A 25,477-nucleotide genomic window follows, 5' to 3' on the forward strand; every position below is an offset into this window, starting at 1 on the left:
GCCTGGTATCAACAGGTAAAATACTAGTTAATCAACAGTTTACTGCAATAGGCTAAACTATCCATGTCAATGTCTCTTTTTATGTGATTCTCCTACATGGCTGATATCTTCTATGGCCTTCTGCTGAATTGTATTTTTGTATAACTAAATTTAACAATTTTTGTAGTAGAGATTTAATCTATTTTTAACCTTCAAATTACATTTGTTGACGTATTATCATTTAGAAAGAAAAAAAAGTGTTAATCGCTAATCCCTTAACATAGCAAAAACAAAAGGTATTATATATATATATATATATATATATATATATATATATATATATATATATATATATATATATATATATATCAAACATTTTGGTGTGTGAGAATTTTCAAGGCGTATATTTTCGTGACTAAAACATAACATAGCTGTGCGCTGGATTGCAACATCACTAAAATTTTCCGTGAGAATGCGGGACTAAGACAGCCAACCAACGTTTTAGAACTGCGGGTTTTAAATCTATTGTTTAACTGTCATGCTGGTATGGAACGGCGTGGTCGAATGGTAGAAGGAATGAGTAATACCCTGAGATCTGATCCAAGGCTCGAATCAGATGTATATTACTAACACTAGTTAAAGTAAAAGAGTTTGAGAATTGTTCTGACCTCAATAGCGTTCATGTGCTAAGGTCACATAAACATGTGAACAATACAGCCGTTAAAATCTCTATTCCCCCCCCCAACACACACACCCCTAACTTTCTCCCTCACACCCTCTCTTTTGATGAGTTCTGGTTGCACATCTAACTCACTGATAATCTTTGTAATGGATCGAGTTTCAAAACTAAACTTCAACATTTTTACGATGAATTGAGTTTTCAACTAAACAATATGTGTTTAATGAGACCCGCAAGCCGGTGACAGCAATCCATTGATGAGTAACAAATACAACATTAAATAAAAGCTGAGCTGTACATTGTTCTTACCATGGGGTAATTGACGTATTGTACCACTTTTGTCATAGACCTCCTATAGTGTGACTATCGTGTGGTCGGCACTATGCCCAGCCGCCTACACTTTCTTTAACGTGAGCCAGGTACCAATTAGAGCTGAGATGACACTGGGAGGAACTCAAGTTAGGGAGACTGTAGGGTTAAAAGTTTAACATCTATACCATTTGATGTAGCCGCCTGTACTAAACCACCTCGGAAAAAATCAATTTCCCTGGTATGTTATCTATGCTGTGATCAGTGAAACAATATCACAAATGACCCACACATCGTTTATTGTCTAGTATATTTCAAACGTCGAAAATTATATCTTCAACAACTCGTTTTCTAGCCCAAAGCTTTTTATGGATTTATTTTTGTCGACAGCTTCCATACCATTAATCTCTAGGTACAATTTTTTTGAGTCAGCAACTATGGTAAAACAAAGCATCTGTTTGACAACTTCTTTTGCAGTCAAACATTAAGGTGAAACACATAATCCGTAGGTAAAATCTATTTTAGTCAGCAACTACGGTAAAACAAAGAATCTGTATGTAGCATCTATTTCAGTCAAACACTACGGTAAAACAAAACGAATTTACCTAGATATGAAAATACACAAAAAACATAGTTAACCGTCAGTTGGTATATTGCAAGGTTAGTGAGTTCGCCAATTTTTTAAACTAATTTAATAATAAATGATAGAACATACTTGTCTCTGCATGTACTAGAAATACACATCTATTTTCGGAAGCAACAGTCATTAAAATGTTAGTATCAAAATAGAGGCCAATATGTTTTATTAGTAATCTTAAACTTAATTCGGTCATAAACTATTTTATAATGGCACAAATTTTAAGTATACACACTGCACTTTCGTTTTTCATTTGAAAAATTGATAGCTTAAAATGATAGATTATTTCGTGTGTACTAGATTATTACAAAAAGAAAACGTTGTTGATACAATAAATTATGTATTAACCAACGCGAAAGTGAAAGTTGAACGTTAAGATATTGTGCTATATTGGGTTATATGCGAAAACGTGTTGGATATGGAGCAGTAAATTAACGAACTTTTTATTTTAAATAACATTTCGCTTTTAGTTTTCTGCTTCTTTGTGGTGATATTGGGAGAATATGGTGACCACGGCCTATATGATATCTACTCAATTTCTGGCGTTGCTCAAGTTCAAATTGAATTCGAACACTTTCATATCAATATATTTGAACTAAAAAGCATCTCTTTATATATATATATATATATATATATATATATATATATATATATATATATATATATATATATATATATATAAATAATAGACCCCCAACTAGCAATTCCTTTCTACGCCATTGTTAAAGAAAATTCAAAAATATGCGTCAGATAAGGGATGACACAACATATCCAGCAGTAATTAAAAACCGTTTCATCTGTGCGCCCTGTGATTCTATGCGCCTACGTGTTTTTTCAGTTTTCGTTGGTGTATTTATGTTGATGAAACTTCAGTGAAATTCACAGACTTGTAGCAACTTGCTGTCATACTAGAACAGATACGTCTATCAGGTGAGACACATTTTTCATTTTTTGTTGTTTCTCTGGTGGGTAGCCTAGTCGAGAGTATGGTTTCAATGGTCGTTGGAGTGGTTGGGTCGGTTAAGCTCATGGTTGCTGAACTGATAAATCCCGCGTTCGAACCCCCGGGGCGCGTGCACATGAGGCTCGACAGCTGGCAACAGCAACCCATCTAGGAGAGACAACTCCAAAATCTAACATCTGTTGCATTGTAGTTTGTTCTTGGTTTGACAAAGGCTACTTAAGCAAATCCAAAAATAAAAGCAGTCTGAAATCGGTGTTAACGGCCTATAACCAGTTGACACGTACACTTAATTGTGTTTGAGTGAATCCCTTCCAACACTAAAATCAAGAACGAAAAAGAAGAAGAATTGTGGTCTGCTTAAAACTATAGACGATTTAGTGACATAGTATTCCGCTTTTAATCAAGTGGTATGACGTGGCCGAATGATATTGCATTTGGCTGATGTTCCCACGGTCTAGTTCTGATTTCGTGTTGGACTTTTGACTGTAGAACGTCGCTGAGTACACCCAGCTCTAATAGGTACCTGACTTATGTTGGAGAAACTAAAGGCGGCTGCGCAAAGTGCTCACCACACCATCACTTTTTATGCCGAGGTGAAAAAACGTATAAACTTTACTTGTGCTCCAAAAATCGCTAGGTCTAAAGAGGAGATTTAATTATTTATTAATCAAACAATTTGTGGAATTATTTTCTCATTAACATTGGTAATGTTTGGATGGGTGGAAGTATGTGGATGACATTTTTTGTGTGGATGGTGTCACATTTTATATTTTATAATCTTGTAAATGGTGTCATTTTTAGATGGTTTTATCTTGTGGATGTGACCATTTGTATGGTGTCATTTTGTGGATGTGACATGAGCATTTTCGTAATCAGATTTCATTTAATTTTATTAAATTGAATTACTAATTACAGTTTATAGTAATTTAGTGGACTGCTCATATAATGGGTGCACTCTACTGCCGCGCATGTTTTTAGTCTAAAAAGTAAAAAAGAAAAATAATTTAAAGGTGTGTAACATCAAAAGAAGAAAAACAAAAGGAAATAAAGCAGCTAAACTTTAGCATGTAGTCCTAGTATTGTTGAAATTAGATTCAACAGATTCAGAATAATAAAAGTAGGTTGATTTTTTTATTTCTCCAACAGCATTATTTACTTCGGCTGCAGTGTTTCTTCCAGACTTTTTTCTCCGTGGGGTGCACTTGAAATTTTTTGGGGGGGGGGGGGGGGGGGTGCGGTAGACTTACATGGGGGGGGGGGCGGAGGATACTGTTGAATGTATATATTTTCTACATAAACTCCATTTCGTTCGGGAAGGGGGGTAGACTTTTTCGGGGGGGGGGGGGGGGGGGGGCGGAACCCCCCGACGAGATGCCTGGAAGAAACTCTGTTCGGCTGGTTGTTTCTATAAATAGAACGTTAATTTTGTTTCCTGTCTATGAAAACAGTTTTTAATCTAGCCACCCACCATGAAGACCATCCTGTTGTTGCTGGCTGTGATAGCTGTGGCCCATGCAGGCGTGACCTTGACCTTGTTGTCTGATGACATTGAAGCGTTCCTGAAGACTCACAACGACGTGAGGAATGCTCTGGGTATCCCGTCTTTGGTACGTTCATCTTGTTTGTATGTCATTTGTTTGCTACCTCCGCAAGCTGACACTAAATTACGGCAGAATATAAATAGAATTTAATATTATAAATGATTCCACACAGCTAAAACAATACTTAATAGTCATTTCACAATTGTAGAAATATAAATTACATTAGTTCCTCTCCCCCCTTTGAAGCTTTTAGTCATACCAGCTCTATTTTTCATAAGTTTACACTACTCGATTTATATTTTTACTTTTTCGTGCATTTTTTCCATTTTTACTTTCTCGTATATACGTAGTATAGAGAAAGTATTGTAATCGTGCACCTCACTGATACGGAAAAACATAATTTTGCAATCTTGTCCGTATGTCTGTGTGTGTGTGTGTCTGTCTGTGTGTGTGTCTGTCCGTGTGTAAACACGATAACTTGAGTACCGTTACAGCTAGGTTGATGAAATTTCATATATAAGTATTTTATCAAAATCGTAGATCCGTATCAACTTTTGAGCGATTTCCGATAACCGGAAGTGGTACTTTTCCTACTTTGAATTTTTCAAAAGCCTATAACTTGAGTACTATTTCAGATAGATAAATGAAATTTCACATGTAAGTAAATGATCTAATTCTCTACCTTCTGTTAAATTTTGAGTAATTTCCGTTGACTGGAAGTAGTAATTTACGCTACTTCCGATTTCTCAAAAAACTAATGTAAATTTTTAAAGTACTAATAATATTGCGCACTATTATACGCGTTTTTATTCGGCGTTTGCTTGGTGCGCAATCTTTTTTTTATGAGATTCTATTCTATTTTTAAAAGTTTAAGTATTTAAAATGGATTAAAAATCATAACTATATCCCCAGTTACCATCCCCTGTTGTTTTATATAAGAATATTCGAGAAAGTTTAGGGGAGATCACTACCGGTTTATTAATTGTGTGATTTGTGATTATAATAGAAGCTTTTTCCTTTAAAATATCATTTTGTATGTAAAATTATTAGAAAATACACCAAAAAAAAACAGCTACTTATTGGTTACCCATAAAATTAGAGTCGATAATTTTCTAAATCTACACGCCTATGTCCCAGTTAAAATACAGATTTGTTTTTACAATCAGGGAATATCCACATGCTAATTAACGGAATTCTGTTGAAGTACCCTTTGTGTTAAACGCATCGAATATTTTTAACTAGCCTCTATCATTCATTTGTTATAAAGGATATGTCGCTGTACCTTACACCGAGAAGAAGTGCGGGGGGGGGGGGGGGGGGGATCTAGTCATTGTCTTTGCAACACATTTTTATTTTTCTAATTATATTGTACCATCAGACATGGGACACCAAACTGGCAGATTTTGCAAAAGACTGGACATCCAGGTGTGTTTTTAAACACAGCTATGGAGATTATGGGGAAAACTTATACGCATCTGGACGTAAGAATACCATTTTTATCTTAACAGAAGAACACCAGTACCTATCAATAGTAGATCCTTTCCATATTCAACCTATCAGTAGTAGATCCATACCATCAGTAGTAGGCCCATGTTATGAATTAAACTTATCATTATCAAACGATACCGTAAACAAATTATCAGTAGTACCGTCATTAACCTTACAGAAATAGACCCATGCAATATTTTACCATACAGAAGTAGACCCCTCTCATAGTGTACCAAACTGGGTCGAAGTTATAAATAGATTCCTGATGTGACAAATGACACACCTGTCATGTTTCAGCCTTGAATAAAAACGCTACTGACCTAGCCTATAGAAGCGCAGCATCCTGGAAAAAAGAACTGGCTAATGTTGACCCTGACTGGAATTGTGTCGGTGGATCACCTACCTGTGGTCATTACTCACAGGTGAGACGTCGTCAATAGATTACATATCAGTAGTGAGACTTTTTAAAAGTCTTTAATGGAATATATTACCCATCATTAGGGGTACGCATAAGCACAAGTAGTTAAACCTCAAAAAATCACTAGTGAAACATAAAATCGTTATTTGTGAGAATTAGTATAATATTATGTGTTATACAATTAAAAGACAATTATTACGACATTGATCATTGCTAGTGAAGAAGGGAAAAAATCATTGTTAAGGTATTAAAATATCAAAAATTATTAAGACATTGATCATTATGAGACACCGAATGTGATTATTTGTCAGACTTCACAAAACGCCATAAATGAATTATTAAACCTCATTAGTGAGACATAAAGAAAATATTAGTGACACAGGAAAACATCATAAGTGAGACACGGGAAAACATCAATAGTGAGACACAGAAAAACGTCATTAGTGAAATATAAAAAATCATTAGTGAAATATAAAACATCATTAGCGATACACAGGAAAACATCTTTAGTGAGATATAAACTACATTAGTGAGACACAGGAAAACATCTTTAGTGAGACATAAACATCATTAGTGAGACACAGTAAACATCATAAGTGAAAAAGGAAAACATCATTAGTGAGACACAGGAAAACATCATTAATGAGATACGGGAAAACATCATTAGTGAGACACAGGAAACATCATTAGTGAGACGCAGGGAAACATCATTAGTGAGACGCAGGGAAACATCGTTAGTGAGACGCAGGGAAACATCATTAGTGAGAAAGGATAACATCAGTAATGAGACACAGTAAAACATTATAAGTGACACACAGGAAAACATCATTAGTGAGACACAGGAAATAAATCACTAGTGAGACACATGAAAACATCATTAGTGAGACACAGGGAAACATCCTTAGTGAGACACAGGAACACATCATTAGTGAGAATGGATAACATCAGTAGTGAGACACGGGAAATATCATTAGTGAGACACAGAAAACCATCATCAGTGAGACACAGGAAAACATCTCAGTGAGACACAGGGAAACATCATTAGTGAGACACAGGAAACCATCATTATTGAAACACGAAAACATCATTAGTTAGACACAGGAAAACATAAGTGAGACACATGAAAACATTATTATTGAGACACAGGAAAACATTCTTCGTAAAAAATAAAACATGATTAGTGAAACATAAAACACATCATTAGTGAGACATAGAAAAATTAAAACATCATTATTGAACACACAGAAATATAATGTAACAGTTTCCAGATTCAACTTATTTTTTAGCGCAATTTCCTTTCTGGAGAATTGCGTTTATTAACCCGTCATTTCTGGATGTATGAATGTATGAATGGATGTGTGTCCGCAGGTTTAAGTCGTATCTCCTCCTAAACGAAGCAATATCGAGGACTAGTTCCAAAAGCAATTACGTTAAGCAAGTTACGAGGATGAACATAGGCCAAAAAAATTCCGGGTTGGTTTCTTTCATGGATTTCCCGGGAAAGCCAAAAAAACTCGAAAAAATGCCCATATCTCGGCAACCAGACCACTTAGCGACTTGAAACATGTACCAATCGATTCCTGCCATAATTTAGAACAATGTTGCCGAAGCAAGTTTTCAAAAATATCCTTTCGTTCGGTCACACAATTTTTTTTTTGAATTAATTAAAATTTGGACCGAATTAGTAGGCATTTTTATCCAACCACACCACACGCGTCATCACGTTCAATAGCTGCGCCATCACGTTCAATGGCTGCGTCATCACGTTCAGTAGCTAGGCGCGCAATGGTTTTTAGTCATGTAACTCTATTGTAAATAAAACATGTATTTTAACCAATGGTTTTACTAACCCTGCTCTTGATTTACGCTACGACAGAGCTATTTTTAGATAACATAAGGAAATTGCGCTAAAATTGTCACTAGACTTTTTAATTACCTTGTTTTAGCAACAACGAAGGTAAACTTGCATTATTACCATCTTACTTATAATGAAACTGCGAAGTCCTAAGGTACAGCCTACAAGTTCTTTCTCACCTCTCCCGATTTCGGATCTCTGATGTCGTTATACATCAAACATTTGTTAAATAATAAAACATGGATTGCATTGTATTAATAGAATTATAGTCCCATGCCAGTTCTTATTAAATCGCTGTGTGGTTTGTAGATGGTGTGGAGAGATTCAACATCAGTTGGCTGTGCCATCACTCAGTGTGTGAATGTTGCTGGTGTATTGCCCAACCTGGTTTCATGCAACTATGACCCACCGTGAGTTAATATTTTGTTTTAATACTTGACCATTTTGGAACTATTAGTTTACATTGTATTTCATTAATAACTTCACGTTTAACCATAAGTTCACATTAATTTCAATACTAGTTCTATCTATATTCTTATATATATATATATATATATATATATATATATATATATATATATATATATATACTATATATACTCTTTATTAGACATATTTATTCAATACTAGTTCCTTACATAGCAATAGGTACACAATACTAGTCCAACGTTGGGTTCAAATACGCATTTATTTTCAAAATAACTCCTTGTATAGCCAAGCGTACACAGTTATTTCAATACACGTTTCTTTCAGACCTGAAAGTTAATAACATATAACTATCATTATTATTTCTACTAAAAGAAATTAATCCAGAATGTATTTGAACACCAGGTCGTATTACCACTAGCAACACTGATTACAGGCTCTATTTAAATACATTGTAAAAACAATTTTATAAAAGTTGTTCTTTTTACTTTCTCGTATATACGTAGTATAGAGAAAGTATTGTAATCGTGCAAAAAAAAAAAATCGAGATTTTTACAAATCTCGACGTTTTACACCTCACTGATACGGAAAAACATAATTTTTCAATCTTGTCCGTATGTCTGTGTGTGTGTATGTCCGTGTGTAAACACGATAACTTGAGTACCGTTACAGCTAGGTTGATGAAATTTCATATATAAGTATTTTATCAAAATCGTAGATCCGTATCAACTTTTGAGCGATTTCCGATAACCGGAAGTGGTACTTTTCCTACTTTGAATTTTGTAAAAGCCTATAACTTGAGTACTATTTTAGATAGATAAATGAAATTTCACATGTAAGTAAAAGATCTAATTCTCTACCTTCTGTTAAATTTTGAGCAATTTCCGTTGACTGGAAGTAGTAATTTACGCTACTTCCGATTTCTCAAAAAACTAATGTAAATTTTAAAAGTACTAATAATATTGCGCACCATTATGAACATCTTTATTCGGCGTTCGGTTGGTGCGCAATACTTTTTTCTATGAGATTCTATTCTATTTTAAAAAGTTTAAGTATTTAAAATGGACGAAAAATCATAACTATATCCCCAGTTACCATCCCCTGTTGTTTTATATAAGAATATTCGAGAAAATTTAGGGGAGATCACTACCGGTTTATTTTTCTTCTCACTAACATTGCATATGGATATCCCATTCACGTTACATTCGGAGTAAATCCTTCACTGTTTCTGCTTTTTGTGTCTGACAATGATTGACGAGAGCTTTGTTTTATAAGACACTCATAACATGTGTTATGTAACATGATCAGCGTAAATTACTGTTTAATCTGTAAATCAACCTATGTAAAATTCATCACCGACGTTTTAATTTTTTGTTACTTCTTGTATATTAGAGTATCAAAGGCAAAAAAAAATGTCGTTGCTAACTTTTTTCCCCTGAAGTTTTGTATTAAACAATAATATGTCCACAAAAACTTCTAAAGTTGATATTAGTATTCCCATTTATGTATGTAACTGACAGGTAACAAGTCTTTGTATTAATAATTTTGGCTAAATATATTTATATTATTTGCAACCGTGTGTATGTAACAGTACGTAACAAGACTTGTTAATTATTGTTAACATTATTGGCATAATGTATTTACAGAGGCAATTACGAGGGGCAACAGCCCTATTAGATGTAGACAGCTACAGTGATCAATGGAGACGTATGGTTATTTTTTGCGCCTTACAGTCACGTTACATGTTATAGATTTACATTTCAAATATAGTGAGAAATATTAGTATTGTTTCTCATTGGAAAACTTTTTACAAAAAAAAACATTATTCTATAGTCTCTTTTGAAGTGTAAATAAATCATTTTAAAACATTTACCATTGTCATTTTTTCAATTGTTTTTAATTAATTTTTGTTTTTACTTTCTCGTATATACGAAGTATAGAGAAAGTCTTGTAATCGTGCAAAAAAAAAATCGAGATTTTTACAAATCTCGACGTTTTACACCTCACTGATATGGAAAAACATAATTTTGCAATCTTGTCCGTATGACTGTGTGTCTGTCTGTGTGTCTGTCTGTCTGTCTGTCCGTGTGTAAACACGATAACTTGAGTACCGTTACAGCTAGGTTGATGAAATTACATATATAAGTATTTTATCAAAATCGTAGATCCGTATCAACTTTTGAGCGATTTCCAATAACCGGAAGTGGTACTTTTCCTACTTTTAATTTTTCAAAAGCCTATAACTTGAGTACTATTTCAGATAGATAAATGAAATTTCACATGTAAGTAAAAGATCTAATACTCTACCTTCTGTTAAGTTTTGAGTAATTTCCGTTGACCGGAAGTAGTAATTTACGCTACTTCCGATTTCTCAAAAAACTAATGTAAATTTTAAAAGTACTAATAATATTGCGCACTATTATGCGCTTTTTTATTTGGCGTTCACTTGGTGTGCAATTGATTTGTCTACGAGATTTTATTCTATTTTTAAAAGCTTAAGTATTTAAAATGGATTAAAAATCATGTCTATAGCCCGAGTTCACATCCCCTGTTATTTTATATAAGAATATTCGAGAAAGTTTAGGGGAGATCACTCCCGGTTTATTTCCTTAAATGTAACTGTGAAAAGAATTTGGAATTTCTTCCAACACAATTCAAAATTTCGTGTCAGCCATAATTTATGCGCAATACGGCCTGTTGACTTTGCTTTCAGCTTTCTTTTCTTTATGGATTGCAAACTTTTGGAGTTAATTTAAAACACGAAATATTGGCACGTCTCAAAATTAGATGGACATTTTAGAATCGATGTGTAGAATTATTTAATAAAACCATCTTTTGCTGTTAATACAATATAATCTACCTTAAACATATCGAGGCTTTTCAATCAAACAAGCAGAAATTGTGATCATGACACTAATCAAAATATGAGCCTAGCTTAATCATTAGACTCCAGAAATAACCTTAAAATTAAACGCAATTCAAAAAATAGCTTATCAAATCTTAACGTAACCTACACGGACATAGGTTAGTTTACTGAAATAAACATGAATGATAAACAGAATTTCGTCTAAAACCTCCAAACTAATTAATCCACGGGAAATGTAAAGCCTTATTAAGCCTGCCTGCATGTATCTGTATCTTGGCGACATTGCCTATAAATGAAACTGAGCGCAAGGGATTATGAAATCTGAGATGGATTCGAACATTATACGACGCCAGCTTGTAGCCTGAGATTTTTTTTGGGTCAATATTTATGAAAGTAAGCAAAGCCTTAATCTCGACATTATATCCGCATGTGTATCTAACGGTATTAAAAAATATCCTAAGTTTAACTATTTTCCACATTGTTGAAATTCTAGACAAGTATTGTTTCTTTATACAACAAAAAATCATATTGTATAACCACCTTGCTTGTTGCGTTAGTTGGGTTACAAACATAAACATAAACATTCTATATAGAACACGTATAATAGAAATGTTCATTATTAATAATAACTTGTTTAGGCAAGTTAAGGCGAAAAATGACTACAGATAAATGCAATTGTTTTTATGATATCTGTTACATTTTGATGACATTTTACAAAACAAATTATTTAGTTTTTAAAATATTTTACCTGTGGCAAATATATCTTTCAACAGCCGTACTAGTGCATGGGTTCAACAGGTGTAATACTAGTGACTGGACCTGGCATCAACAGGTGTACCACTAGTGACTGTTATCAACAGGTGTAACTATAGTGACTGTTATCAACAGGTATAACTATAGTGACTGTTATCAACAGGTGTAACACTAGTGGCTGGACCTGGTATCAACAGGTGTAACACTAGTGACTGGACCTGGTATCAACAGGTGTAACTATAGTGACCAGACCTAATATCAACAGGTGTAACACTAGTGACTGGACCTGATATCAACAGGTGTAACACTAGTGACTGGACCTGGTATCAACAGGTGTAACACTAGTGACTGTTATCAACAGGTGTAACACTCGTGACTGGATCTGGTATCAACAGGTGTAACACTAGTGACTGGACCTGGTATCAACAGGTGTAACACTAGTGACTGTTATCAACAGGTGTAACTATAGTGACTGTTATCAACAGGTATAACTATAGTGACTGTTATCAACAGGTGTAACACTAGTGGCTGGACCTGGTATCAACAGGTGTAACACTAGTGACTGGACCTGGTATCAACAGGTGTAACTCTAGTGAGTGGTATCAACAGGTGTAACACAAGTGACTGGACCTGGTACCAACAGGTGTAGCGCCAGTGAATGGAGCTGGCACCACAGATGTCATGGTTTCCTGAAATACGCTCAACCCTCATGTCAATGTCTCTTCTTATATAATTTACCTACACAGCTGTGAAGATATCTTCTGCTAAAATGTATTTTTGTATAATTAAAGTAAACTCTTACTCAGATACATGTAGTAAAGACTAAATCTATTTTTAACATTACATCGTGTTTGTTATTATTACATTTGTTGACTTGACTTAGACCTCTTTGCTCCTTCTATTTTATGCGATCCCCGGCTATAAATTTTGCCGTCTCTCATGTCATCCCTGTTGGCTCCAGTTCTTCTAGAAGACTCTTGGGCGCCCTCTCTTCTGCTTTCCCTGGGGGTTCCACTCAAGCGCTTGGCGTGTAACATTTGGGTGAGAATTTCGTAGCGTGTGTCCCACCCAGCGCTACTTCCTCCTTATTTGCGCAGCTAAAGGCTCCTGCCTTACTTTTCTACATAGTTCAATGTTCGGTACTTTGTGCTGCCATCTTAATTTCAGAATCTTTCTAAGGCATCCTTTTATGAAGGTCTGTATCTTTGCATGCTTGCTTTGGAGACTCTCCATGTCTCTGCTCCATACAGCAGAACTGCCTTGACATTTGAGTTAAGTATCCTAATTTTTATTGTAATGGATATGTCAGCAATGGAGATGACAGCGATTCATTGAGAAGTAATAACTACAACATTAAATAAGTGCGAGCTGTACATTGTTCTTTGATTTGACAAAAGGCAATGGAATCAAATCCAGCTAAGAAAATATACAGAAGACGAAATCAACTTTCACACGATCCATAACCGTAGATCGTCCCTTGACTAAACAATCCATCATGTCTGCACCCGGTGGTTCGAATAAAAACTAAACATTGCGGAAACCAGCAAACTGAACCAGCACTGAACCGCCTTGCCCTTACGGTCCATAGGGTAATTGACCTAATGTTTCACTTTTTCACTGACCTCGGCGTCTACATGGTTCGAGTGGTCAGCACTATGCCCAGCCGCCTTTACTTTCTTTAACGTGAGCCAGGTACCAATTATAGCTGAGATGACACAGGGACGAACTCAAGACAAGGATTGAACTGCAGACTGTAGGGTGAGAAGTTTAACATCTACACCATTTCATCTAGCCGCGCGTACTAAGTCACCTCGGAAAAAAATCAATTTCCTGGTATTTAATCTATGCTGTGATCAGCCAAACAATACTACAAATTACCCACACGTCGTTTATTTTCTAGTGTATTTCAAACTTCAAAGATGGTACCTTCAACAACTCGTTTTCTAACTCAAAGCTTTTTATGGATTTTTGTCGACAGCTTTCATACCATTAATCTCTAGGTAACATCTTTTTAGTCAGCCCAACTATGGTGAAACAAAGCATCTATTTAATAGCATCTATTTCAGTCAAACATTAACGTAAAACAAATTATCCGTAGGTAGCATCTATTTTAGTCAGCAACTACGGTAAAACAAAGAATCTGTAAGTGTTATCTATTTCAGTCAAACACTACGGCAAAACAAAGCATCAGTAGATATTATCTATTTCAAACAGCAACTACGGTAAAACAAAGCATCTGTAGGTATCATCTATTTCAGTCAAACACTACGGTAAACATAAACGAATTTACCAACATTTGAAAAACACGAAAACAGAGTTGTATGTCAATTGTTGCATTGCAAGTTTAACTTAACAAGCAACTCTATCACTGTATATATATATATATATATATATATATATATATATATATATATATATATTCATATATATATATATATATATATATATATATATATATATATATATATATATATATATATATATATATATATTTATTTATTTATTTATTTATATATATATATATATTTATATACATATATATATATATATATATATATATATATATATATATATATATATATATATATATATATATATATATATATATATATATATATATATATATATATGATAAACCACTTGCAGTTCCGTGAACGCCATTGTTAATACGTCAGATACGGGATGACAAAAATTATACAGCATTAATTAAAAACAGTTACAACTGTACGCCCTGTGATTCTATGCGCCTACACGTTTTTTTTAAATAGTTTTTTGTGTGTATTTATGTTGATGAAACTTCAGTGAAATTTGCGTCAGTTGAGAGATGACACAAATTACCCAGTGGTAATTAAAAATATTTTTAACTTTACGCCCTGTGATTCTATGCGCCTACGTGTTTTTTCAATTGTTTTTTTTGTGTATTTAGGTTGATGAAACTTCAGTAAATTTCACAGACGTTCTACCACTTGCTTTCATACTAGAACAGATACTTCAATCAGGTGAGATACATTTTCATTTTTTTTCTCTTGTGCTTTGGGGGCGAATGTCATTGAGAGTGTGCTTTCAATGATAGTTTGCTTAAAACTGCAGCCGATTTAGTTAATTTACTATCACACTCACGTAAACACGAGCCTCATTGGGATGGGGTGGCCGAAAATACAACATTTGGCTAATGTCCCGAAGGTCTTGTTCTGATCTCGGTTTGGACTTGTGACTGTAGAACGTCACTGAGTCTACCCAGTTCTGGTGGGTACCTGACTTGAGTTGGGGAAAGTAAAGCGATAAGGCATTGCTGATTACACCATGCTTTTATATGCCTCGGACAAGAAACAATTAACTTTATTCCATCTACCCAATGGATCACTAGAGAAACTTTAATTATTTAATTCAAAAGTAAAAAAAAAAATTATTGCAATGTTTCACTTTGTCAGTATCTTTTGGATGGGTGGAAATATGTGGATGACATGTTTTGTGTGGATGTTGTCTCATTTTAGACGGTATAATATTGTAAATGGAGTCATTTTAGATAGTTTTATTTTGTGAATGTGACCATTTGTATAGAGTTATGTTGTGTATGTAACATGAATATTTTCGTAATCAGATTTCAATTATTTTGTTATAAATTAAATCAATAACAGCAGTTTATAGAAATTTAGTGGACTGCTCATATAGAAAAAGAAAGTTGCTTTTTTAATTTCTACAACAGCATTAGCAATTCAGCTATTTGTTTCTTTAAATAAAAAGTTAATTTTGTTTCCCGTCTATGAAAACAGTTTTTAATCTAGCCACCCACCATGAAGACCATCCTGTTGTTGCTGGCTGTGGTAGCTGTGGCCCAGGCAAGCGTGTCCGTGACCTTGTCGTCTGATGACATTGAAGCGTTCCTGAAGGCTCACAACGACGTGAGGAATAATCTGGGTATCCCGTCTCTGGTATGTTTATCGTTTTTTCTATGTCATACGTTGTTACCTCTGGTAAGTTGACACTAAATAAGGGCGATTATATAAATAGAATTCATATTTGAAATAATATATCTCCATATTTTACACAAATAAAACATAACTTACGAATCATTTCACTATAGTAGCATCATAAATACAATAAGTTCCCTCTTCTAAGATTTTAGTTACACCAGTCAGTGGCGGAACTAGAAAAAAGGGCCACCCCGCAAAACAAAATTAATAATTAATAAGTTTAAACTCGATTTTTTTTCTTTACTTTTAGTGCTTTTTTATTTTTAATTGTGTGATTTGTGATATTATATTAGAATCCTTTTTCTTAAAAATATATTATTTTTAAAAGAGATTTTTAGCAAAAAACAAAAACAAAATATAGTAACTTTTATTAGCTACCCATAAAATTGGCTTCGATATTGTTTAAAATCTACACGTCTATGTCCGAATTAAAATACACATTTGGTTTTACAATCAGGGAATATCCACATGCTAATTAACAGAAATCTGTTGAAGTGCCCATTCTGATAAACACAGCGAATAATTTTAACCAGTCTCTATCATTCATTTGTTGTGGAAGGTACATCGTTGTACCTTATACCGGGGTAGGGGAATCGGGGGGTCGGGGTCTAACATTGTCTTTGCAACACATTTTTGTTTTTCTAATTATATTGTATTATCAGACATGGGACACCAAACTGGCCGATTACGCAAAAGACTGGACATCCGGCTGTGTTTTTGAACACAGTACGGGAAATTATGGGGAGAACTTATTCGGATCTGACCGTAAGAATACCATGGTTAACATAATTACACCAGTACCACGTTCAACCTATAGTACTAGTAGATCCATACCATATTTAACCCATTAGTACTAGTAGATCCATACCATATTTAACCTATCAGTAAAGGACCATACCATCATTAAATTATCAGAAGTAGGCCCGTACCATTTTTAACCTAACATTAATGAACATTATTACCTTACAGAAAGAGACCCATGCCATATTTAACCATACAGAGGTAGACCCATCTCATAATTTACATAACGTGGTCGAAGTTGTGACAACACGCCTGTCATGTTTCGGCTTTGAACGACAACGCCACTGCCTTGGCCTATGAAAGCGCGATATCGTGGAAAAGTGAACTGGCTGATGTTGACCCTGATTGGGAATGCATCGGTAGGGAACCTACCTGTGGTCATTATTCTCAGGTGAGACGTCGTCAAAAGATTACATAGCAGTGTTGAGATTTTTAAAGGCTTTAATAAAAATAAATCACCCATCACTAGTGGTATGCTTAAACACAAGAATTATTAAACTTTAAAACATCACTAATGAAACATTAAACGTTATTATTGAGACCTACTATAATATTATGTATTAAGAAATTACATGACAATTATTGAGACATTCATCATCGCTAGTGAAGAATGAAAAAAGAATGTATTGTTAAAGTATTAAAACATCACTGTTCAGACTTTAATAAAGTTTGTTAAGACATTGATAAATGTGAACCTCATCAAATGATAAATTCGTGTAATTTCACAAAACGCCTAAGATAAAATATTTAAAAACTCGTTAGTTAGACATAAAGAAATCATTAGTGAGACACAGGAAAACATAATTAGTGAGACACTGTTAAACATCATTATTGAGACACAGGAAAACTTCATTAGGGAAACATAAAACATCATTAGTAAGTCGCAGGAAAACATCATAATTTTTTTACTCAATATCTGTGTTATTTCGTAATGTTTAGATGGTGTGGAGAGATACAACTGCCGTTGGCTGTGCCATCACTCACTGTGATAATATGCCCAACCTTGTTTCATGCAACTATGACCCACCGTGAGTTGATATTTTATTTTAATACTTGACCATTGTGGAACTTTTAGTTCACAACTTATTTCAATATTAGTTCTTCTTTGGGCAATAAGGGGTCGTCCATAAATGACGTCACATTCGTAGGGGATGGGGGTCCGTATTTTTGTTACGATTTTTTAATGAGGGGGGAGGGGGGGGGGGTTCAGATGGTGCGACGGCCCATTTTTCTTCATGTTAAAAAGAAATTAAAATACTCTATTTTTACAGATTTCTGACAAGTTTGCAAAAATATTGATTTTTAAAAACAAAAATTTAACTTCAATTTTGAGGGTGGTTGTTGTAGGCTGAGGTGTGAATTCATTTTAGGCGGGGGGGGGGGGTCTTGCTTTTTGTGAAGACGTTTGACGGAGTGGAGTGGGGTAGGTAAAAGTCGTCAAAAAAGCGTGACGTCATTTATAAATGACCCCTAAGCACACATTAATTTCAATTATATTTCCTTGTATAGCCATTAGTAAACTTTTTTTTACGCTGGAGCATTAATAATCGTTTATTTCAATACTTGTTCTTTATATAAACATAAGTTGATTTTTTATTTCAATACTAGGTTCTTATCATAAATCACTGTATAATCTCTTTAGATTCATCACCAAACTGGTTCATTTTTTGTTGACTATGAATTTTAGAGTATAAATAGCAAACAAAATTGTTTCTTAATTTTTGTGTTAAATAATAATATGACCGCATACGCTTCCTAAGTTAGTATAAGTAAACCAAAGTAATTATCTAGCAGTCAGCTAACACTTTTTTTAAATTTTTGTTTATATTTTTGACAAAATATTTTTACAATATTTTAAACAGTATGTATGTAATCGTTACGTAACAAGTAATGTTAATTTTAAAAAAACAACAACATATTTTGACATAATGTACTTACAGTGGCAACTACGAAGGTGAAGAGCCATATTAGATGCAGACTGCTACAGCGATCCGTGGACACGCCGCCGTGAGCTTCGTCTCCTCACAGTGCATATCCCATGTTATAGATTAATATTTTAAATATAGGCTACTTTTTAAAACATTCGTTTTGTTTCACATAGGTAAACGTTTTTACAAGAAATTAATCTCATTGTTCTTTGGAAGTCCAAAATAAATAACTGTTGAAGCATATTAAATTTTCATTTTTCAATCGTTTTTTATTCCTCGTTTTTTTTTTCTTATTGTAATTTTGACAGAAATTTCCACAAACACAATTAACAATTTCGTGTCATCTATGTGATACGTCATACGGTATGATAGCTTTAGTTTCAGCGTTATTTTCTGTATGGATTGCAAACTTTTGAAGTTTTTGGCACATCTCAAAATTAGATGGACATTTTAGAACCGATATGGAGAATTATTTGATTTAAACCATCTTTCCGTTTCGTTGTTAAAACAAGTTAAACCATTCTGAAGATGAAGAGGCTTTTTCAAACAAACGAGCAGTAATAGTGATCACGACACTAATCAAAATATGAGCCTAGCTTAATACTTAGGCTTTAGAGTAACCTTAGACATTTCCATAATTCAAGTAGCACAGTTTCTCAAATCTTACCGTAACAAAAGAAAAACACGGGCATAGGTTAGTTTACTAAAATTTCGTCTAAAATTTCTCGACTACCTTATCTGCTGGAAATGTAAAGCCTTTTTAAGTACGTCTATGTGTATCTGTACATTGGCGAGATTAGCTATTAATGAAACTGACCGCAGGAGATTATGAAATCTGAGATGGATTCGAACCTGATACGACGCCTGAGATTTTTTTGTGTTAATATTTATATGAGTAAGCAAAGCCTTGAAATCCGAGAAACACAATGGACTGAGATTAAGGTGTGTAAATTAAAAACATTTAGTTGTAATATTACTAGGTTCCTTCATTAGGTACACTAATCACAATACATTTCTGGCAGAGTAATTTATCGTAAAAGAACAAGATAATATCCTTTTATATAGCTAAAGCCGTCGCATTCAGTGTGGCTTAAGAAAGCAATCAGTTATTATGTTTGGAATAGAATTAAATAAAATGTGAAATTTTATCTTGTAAGCCAAACTTCTTTGAAGATTTGCTAGAACTATTTACTAGTGACATTAAGTAAAAGTAGATACAAAATTAGGCTATACTTGTAAACAATCTATTTTCCCCCAGAGAATTGTTCCTCCGGGCAGATAACCATGCTTTTTTTCCACACGACTATAAGCGGGTTGGTTTTACAGTGAGTACTTTAATCGATTGCTAATAAGTCTGCATATCTTATTTTCTCAATGAGATTACGTTTATAACGTATTTCTCGCTACATTGAATTTAGCACTGAGCCTTTATATAGGAATATCCATCAATTGTTAGTGATAAAGTATCCACATATGGTTACACCTATGCCAATGTCGTAGTCATACACAGACACATGCATATACACAAAACACGTAAACAGACACACGAACACTATGCTACCTTAACCATTAATTTTTTTAGTTGCGCTGATCCAGTGGTGTAGCGAGGTCGGGTGTCACTCGGTGCGGCACTTAATGGTGTCACCCCTCAGAGGCGTAGCGACCCTTCCCGGGGACAAATTTTCGATTTGCACCCCCCCCCCCCTCAAATGTTCGATTTGCACCCCCTCCCTCAAACTTTCGATTGCACCCCCCTCAAACCCCCCCCCCCTAAATGGTGTCACCCGGTAAGGTCCTCACCGCCCCCCCCCCCCTCGCTACGCCTCTGCGCTGATCCAAAATGTAATCGTCATCTTTTAGACAAGTGTAGACTGGGATCGGATTACATATATTGTGATCTCATTGTTACCTATGGTTATTTTGAGTCATGTTAGCAAATAAATCAATATTTAGGTGACCCGTCAAAAGAGCGCACGACAAAAGAGCGCCGACATAAGAGCGCAGACAAAAGAGCGCCGACATAAGAGCGCCGACATAAGAGTGCATCAATTTGCCGACAAAAGAGCGCCGACATAAGAGCGCAAAATAAAAATCGAAAAACCATATTTAATAAATAGGAACAAGAAAATTAAATCAGATCAGACGTCATCGTTTGAAGCTAAATCTTTATTGTTTCATTAAAAAACTAATTGTTCAGTTTCTTTAACTAAAAAACTTATATAATCAACATGAAGTCGAATTATTCAAAACACAACGTAGTAACACATACACAGATTTTAAAAGTTAGGCCTAAAGTGAGAATATAAACTGAAATGAAATGTTACAAAATGAAAATAAGTTCAGATTAATAAAATGTTTCTTTATAGTTGCATTTATAATGCTAAGTTGTGGGCTATACCCCGAAGGTAGTCCATCATTGAATCATTAGCATAGCTTGAAGCAATTGTCTGCAATCTTCGGTTCAGCTGAACATATTTGTTCTTTGAAGCTTCTGGTTGATTAACTCCAGCCAGATGACGTTCCAGTTCGATTTTGATGTGATCTTGTTCCAGACGAAACTGGTTGATCAATTTAAAAACGGAACGATGATTGCAAATATCTACCGTTTGTTGGAATGCATGATGCCATGCCTCGACTGAGTTGTTCGTACGTAGTAGATTTTCAGAGACAACATCGTTCATCATTTTCATCCGTCCTCGGCAGCCATCTTTCTTGCAGCATCTTCTTGTCGTACTTCCATCAGCATTTGCTTTGTCCTTTCGATATCTGTAGCCTTCGACCAAAATAATTACCTTCCCTTTCTGTGATTCGATCTTCTCCATGTTAATTGGGCTAGAAATATTTTCAAACTGCATTTATACCATATCAACCACAATATATAAATAAACACATGTCGTTTTATCGTACCGCCGATTGTTTAATGCCATATTTGTTTAGCTTACAACATGTGTTTTTATAATTGACTGCGCTCTTTTGTCTGCGCTCTTATGTCGGCGCTCTTTTGTCTGCGCTCTTTTGTCTGCGCTCTTTTGTCTGCGCTCTTTTGTCTGCGCTCTTTTGTCGGCGCTCTTTTGTCTGCGCTCTTATGTCGGCGCTCTTTTGTCGTGCGCTCTTTTGCCCAATATTTATGTGCAATAGTATTTACGAAAAGCTTTTAAGAATCGGATTAGTTAGGTCTAGGCAAATGCCTAATACTTAAAGTCCAGTCTGCAAAGTTTTGTGATTTTTTTTGAGAAAAAAAATGGATTCCCAAACACTGAGAGATATTATATTAATGGACGATTTCCTTTTAAAAACCGCATTTAAAATTAATTATAAAACAAACGAGACCGCCTACTTTCTTTAAATTATTCGTTATTATGTATAAATAGTATCGGAGTTTTTGAAGTATTTGATAGCGTATCACGATAAACTTAGAGAAAATAAGCGATATCCCATACACAAAAAATCACTTAAACCCTTAAGCACTAAATATTACAGGCACACACACAGACATACACACAGACATATGGACAAGATTGCAAAATTATGTTTTTCCGTATCAGTGAGACAAGATTGCAAAATTATGTTTTTCCGTATCAGTGAGGTGTAAAACGTCGAGATTTGCAAAAATCTCGATTTTTTTTTACACGACTACAAGACTTTCTCTATACTTCGTATATACGAGAAAGTAAAAATGTCTATCAATTATTTTCTACTTTTTAGTGCATTAGTACATAAAAGCGTGTTATTAAAACGTTTTTTATGAAATTTTTACAAGCTTTTATTTAACTCACTTCCTCGTCAGTCTGTCGTCAGTCTAGATCGAAGCGCCTGAGAGAAATTACAGGCACTTCTAACTGACAGATACGGTTCGTAATTAGTACGTGGGTCAAGACATGAAGACAATGCATCATGACATTCAATTTGACTTAATTGGTCGCCTGATTAATTTGAAGGAATTAATTAAATTTTGATTAAATTAGTAGGCAGTCTTATCCAACTACTCCATACTATTATAAAAGCATAATCATCGCGTTCAATAGGGATTCAACACAAATTGTACACTACTATTTAAATAACTATAAAGAAAAGCGTTGGTCCTAAATATTAGTAAAGGTGTCCAATAGATACTAAAGCTTTTCTTTATAGTTATTTTAATAGTAGTGTACAATTTATTTTCTTCTTTTTAGTGCTTTAGTTCGTAAAAGCTTGTTATTAAAATGTTTTTATGAAAAAAAATTAAATCCATTTTTAATTATTGAACTTTTTCAAACAGAATAAAATCTCGTAGAAAAAAGAATTGCGCACCACGTGAACGCCAAATAATGTGTGCATAATAGAGCGGAATATTATTAGTACTTTATAAATTCCTATGTATTTTTTGGGAAATCATATATTGCGTAAATTACTATTTCCTGTCAACAAAAATTACTCAAACGTTTAAAGAAGGCCGAGAATTAGATGTGTGCAAATTAGTTTATGTATCTGAAACAGTACTCAATTTTTATAGACTTTCGAAAAATTGAAGGTAGAATAAGGTCCACTTCTGGTTATAGATAATCTCTGAAATTTGATACTGAGCTACAAATTTAGTATAATACTTATATATGAAACTTCATCACCTTAGTCGTATCAGTATTCAAGTTATCTTGTTTACAGACACACATACACACAGAAAGACATACGGACAGAATTGCAAAGTCCAGCTTTTCCGACTCGCTTACGCATAATTCGCAAAAATTTTGATCTACATGGATTTATAATTTTTGCCCGATTAAAATAAGTCGTCTATAGGCCTACTCCGGATGTGATGAAGGACTGAGGAGAAAACTGTCAAAATTTCAAGTGATTTTTGTGCACCATTACAATACTTTCTCTTTACTCTGTATACGAGAAAGTAAAAAGCAAGCTTTAATTGTTACTAACTTTAAAAGTCCCGAGTTTGAATCCCAGATGAGGATTGCAAGCTGGTGACAGCAATCCATTTAGGAGTAAAAACTACAACAATAAATAAGTGCTGAGCTGTACATTGTTCTTTGATTTGACAAAGGCTAATGAGCCAAATCTAGCTAGAAAACTATACAGAAGACAGAATCAACTTTCACAGGATCCATAACAACAGATCTTATTTTGACTGAGTTTTCCATCATGTTTGAACCTAGTGGTTCAAATAAAAGGGAAACATTAAGGAAAACAACAAGCTACATAGTAAATGGGGAACACTGACTAACACTGAACCGCCTTCTACATGGTTCGAGTGGTCAGCACTATGCCCAGCCGCCTTTACTTTCTTTAACGTGAGCCAGGTAACAATTAGAGCTGAGATGACACATGGACGAACTCAAGACAGGGATCAGAACTGCAAACTGTATGGTTAGAAGTCGAACGTTATACCATCCGACCTAGCCGTCCGTACTATGTCACCTCGGAAAAAATCAATTTCCTGGTATTTAATCTATGCTGTGATCAGCCAAACAATACTACAAATTACCCACACGTCGTTTATTTTCTAGTGTATTTCAAACTTCAAACATGGTATCTTCAACAACTCGTTTTCTAACTCAAAGCTTTTTATGGATTTTTGTCGACAGCTTTCATACCATTAATCTGTAGGAAACATCTTTTTAGTCAGCCCAACTATGGCAAAACAAAGCATCTGTTTGATTTCAGCCAAACATTAAGGTGAAATAAATTATCTTTAGGTAGCATCTATTTTAGTCAGCAACTATGGTAAAACAAAGTATCTGTAGGTATTATCTGTAGGCATTATCTATTTCAGTCAAACACTACGGTAGAACTATACGAATTTACCAACATTTAAAAAACACGAAAACATAGTTCTATGTCATTTGCTACATTTCAAGTTAATCGAGTTTGCCATGTTTTTTAGAACAAATTTAATAATAAAGGATAGAACAGATTTGTAACTGTGTGTAATATTAATATACACCTATTAATGGAAGCAACGGTCTTTAAAATTTTAGTCTCAAAATTGAAGCTAATACTTTTATTAGTAATCTTAACCTTAGTTCGTCATTAACGGTTTAATAACGGCACATATTTTAGGTGTACACACTTAAATATGAAAAATTGTTAGTTTATATGTGTCGGCGTGGTCGAGTCGGTAGAGCTCATGGTTGCTAAACCGAAAAGTCTCGAGTTCGAACCCTCGGGCAGATGAGGCTCGTTAGCTGGAGACATCCACTCTTCTAGGAGAGACAAAATTAAACAACTGCTGCCTTGTAGTTTGTTCTTGGTTGGACAAATGCTATGGAAGCAAATCTCAAAAAGAAAAGCAGGCTGAAATCGGAGTCATTGGCATCAATGGCGCATAACCTGTTGACACGTACCGTTTAATTGTGTTGGAAGCGTGGTGGAGTCGGCAAAAAAGCTCATGGTTGATAAATTCGAACAAAGTCTCGAGTTCAAACCCACTGGCAGATAAATCTCGATCCCCTTCAACACTAATAATTAAGAACGAAGAAGAAGAAGAAGAAGTTAGCTTATATGATAGATCATTTCGTGTGTATTTCATTATTACAACGGTATGATATTGTGTTTAGTTGCGTTGAATGCGGATACGTTTTGGATAAGGAGCAGTAAATCAACGAAGTTTTTACTTTAAATAATATTTCCCATTTAATTTTCTGATTCTTTGTGTTGATATTGGGAGAATATGCTGACCAATGTCTATAATATATCTACTCAATTTCTGGCGTTGTTTTAACACTTTTATATTAAAATAATTTAACTTAAAAAGCAACTCTATCGTTGTATATATATATATATATATATATATATATATATATATATATATATATATATATATATATAATAAACCACTAGCAGTACCCGTAAACGTTATTGTTAATGTAAA

The 25,477-nt window shown here is 34.3% G+C and overlaps 2 protein-coding genes and 1 long non-coding RNA gene across 4 annotated transcripts in view; all 3 read left to right on the forward strand.

Annotated features, from left to right (window-relative positions):
- Window positions 1–2: 2 nt before the first annotated feature.
- LOC131951149 (uncharacterized) lies at window positions 3–18,722 on the forward strand. Of its 2 annotated transcripts, XM_059313444.1 has the most exons (7): window positions 3–15; window positions 2,443–2,534; window positions 4,017–4,175; window positions 16,552–16,654; window positions 16,957–17,081; window positions 17,630–17,718; window positions 18,631–18,722. In XM_059313444.1, the coding sequence occupies exons 3-7, from the start codon at window positions 4,038–4,040 to the stop codon at window positions 18,659–18,661; spliced, it is 486 nt and encodes a 161-aa protein (XP_059169427.1). In that variant the 5' UTR covers window positions 3–15; window positions 2,443–2,534; window positions 4,017–4,037; the 3' UTR covers window positions 18,662–18,722. The 2 variants fall into 2 exon arrangements, with proteins under 2 accessions (XP_059169427.1, XP_059169426.1); XM_059313443.1 differs by lacking the exons at window positions 3–15; window positions 2,443–2,534; window positions 4,017–4,175 and adding an exon at window positions 15,692–15,847.
- Window positions 5,950–10,090, forward strand: LOC131951150 (uncharacterized). Its single transcript, XR_009388389.1, has 3 exons — window positions 5,950–6,019; window positions 8,180–8,280; window positions 9,943–10,090. It is a non-coding gene; the product is annotated as an uncharacterized LOC131951150 (long non-coding RNA).
- Window positions 18,723–19,534: 812 nt separating the features above from the next.
- Window positions 19,535–25,477, forward strand: part of LOC131951151 (uncharacterized) — a 40,005-nt gene continuing 34,062 nt past the window's right edge. The window contains exon 1 of the mRNA XM_059313445.1: window positions 19,535–19,560. The gene's annotated coding sequence lies outside the window, so the exon portion shown is untranslated. The remainder of the gene's footprint in view (window positions 19,561–25,477) is intronic.

This window comes from Physella acuta, unplaced genomic scaffold, assembly GCF_028476545.2.
Source record: "Physella acuta isolate Inbredline_101_S28 unplaced genomic scaffold, ASM2847654v3 ptg000801l, whole genome shotgun sequence".
NCBI classification, from domain to species: Eukaryota; Metazoa; Mollusca; class Gastropoda; family Physidae; genus Physella; species Physella acuta.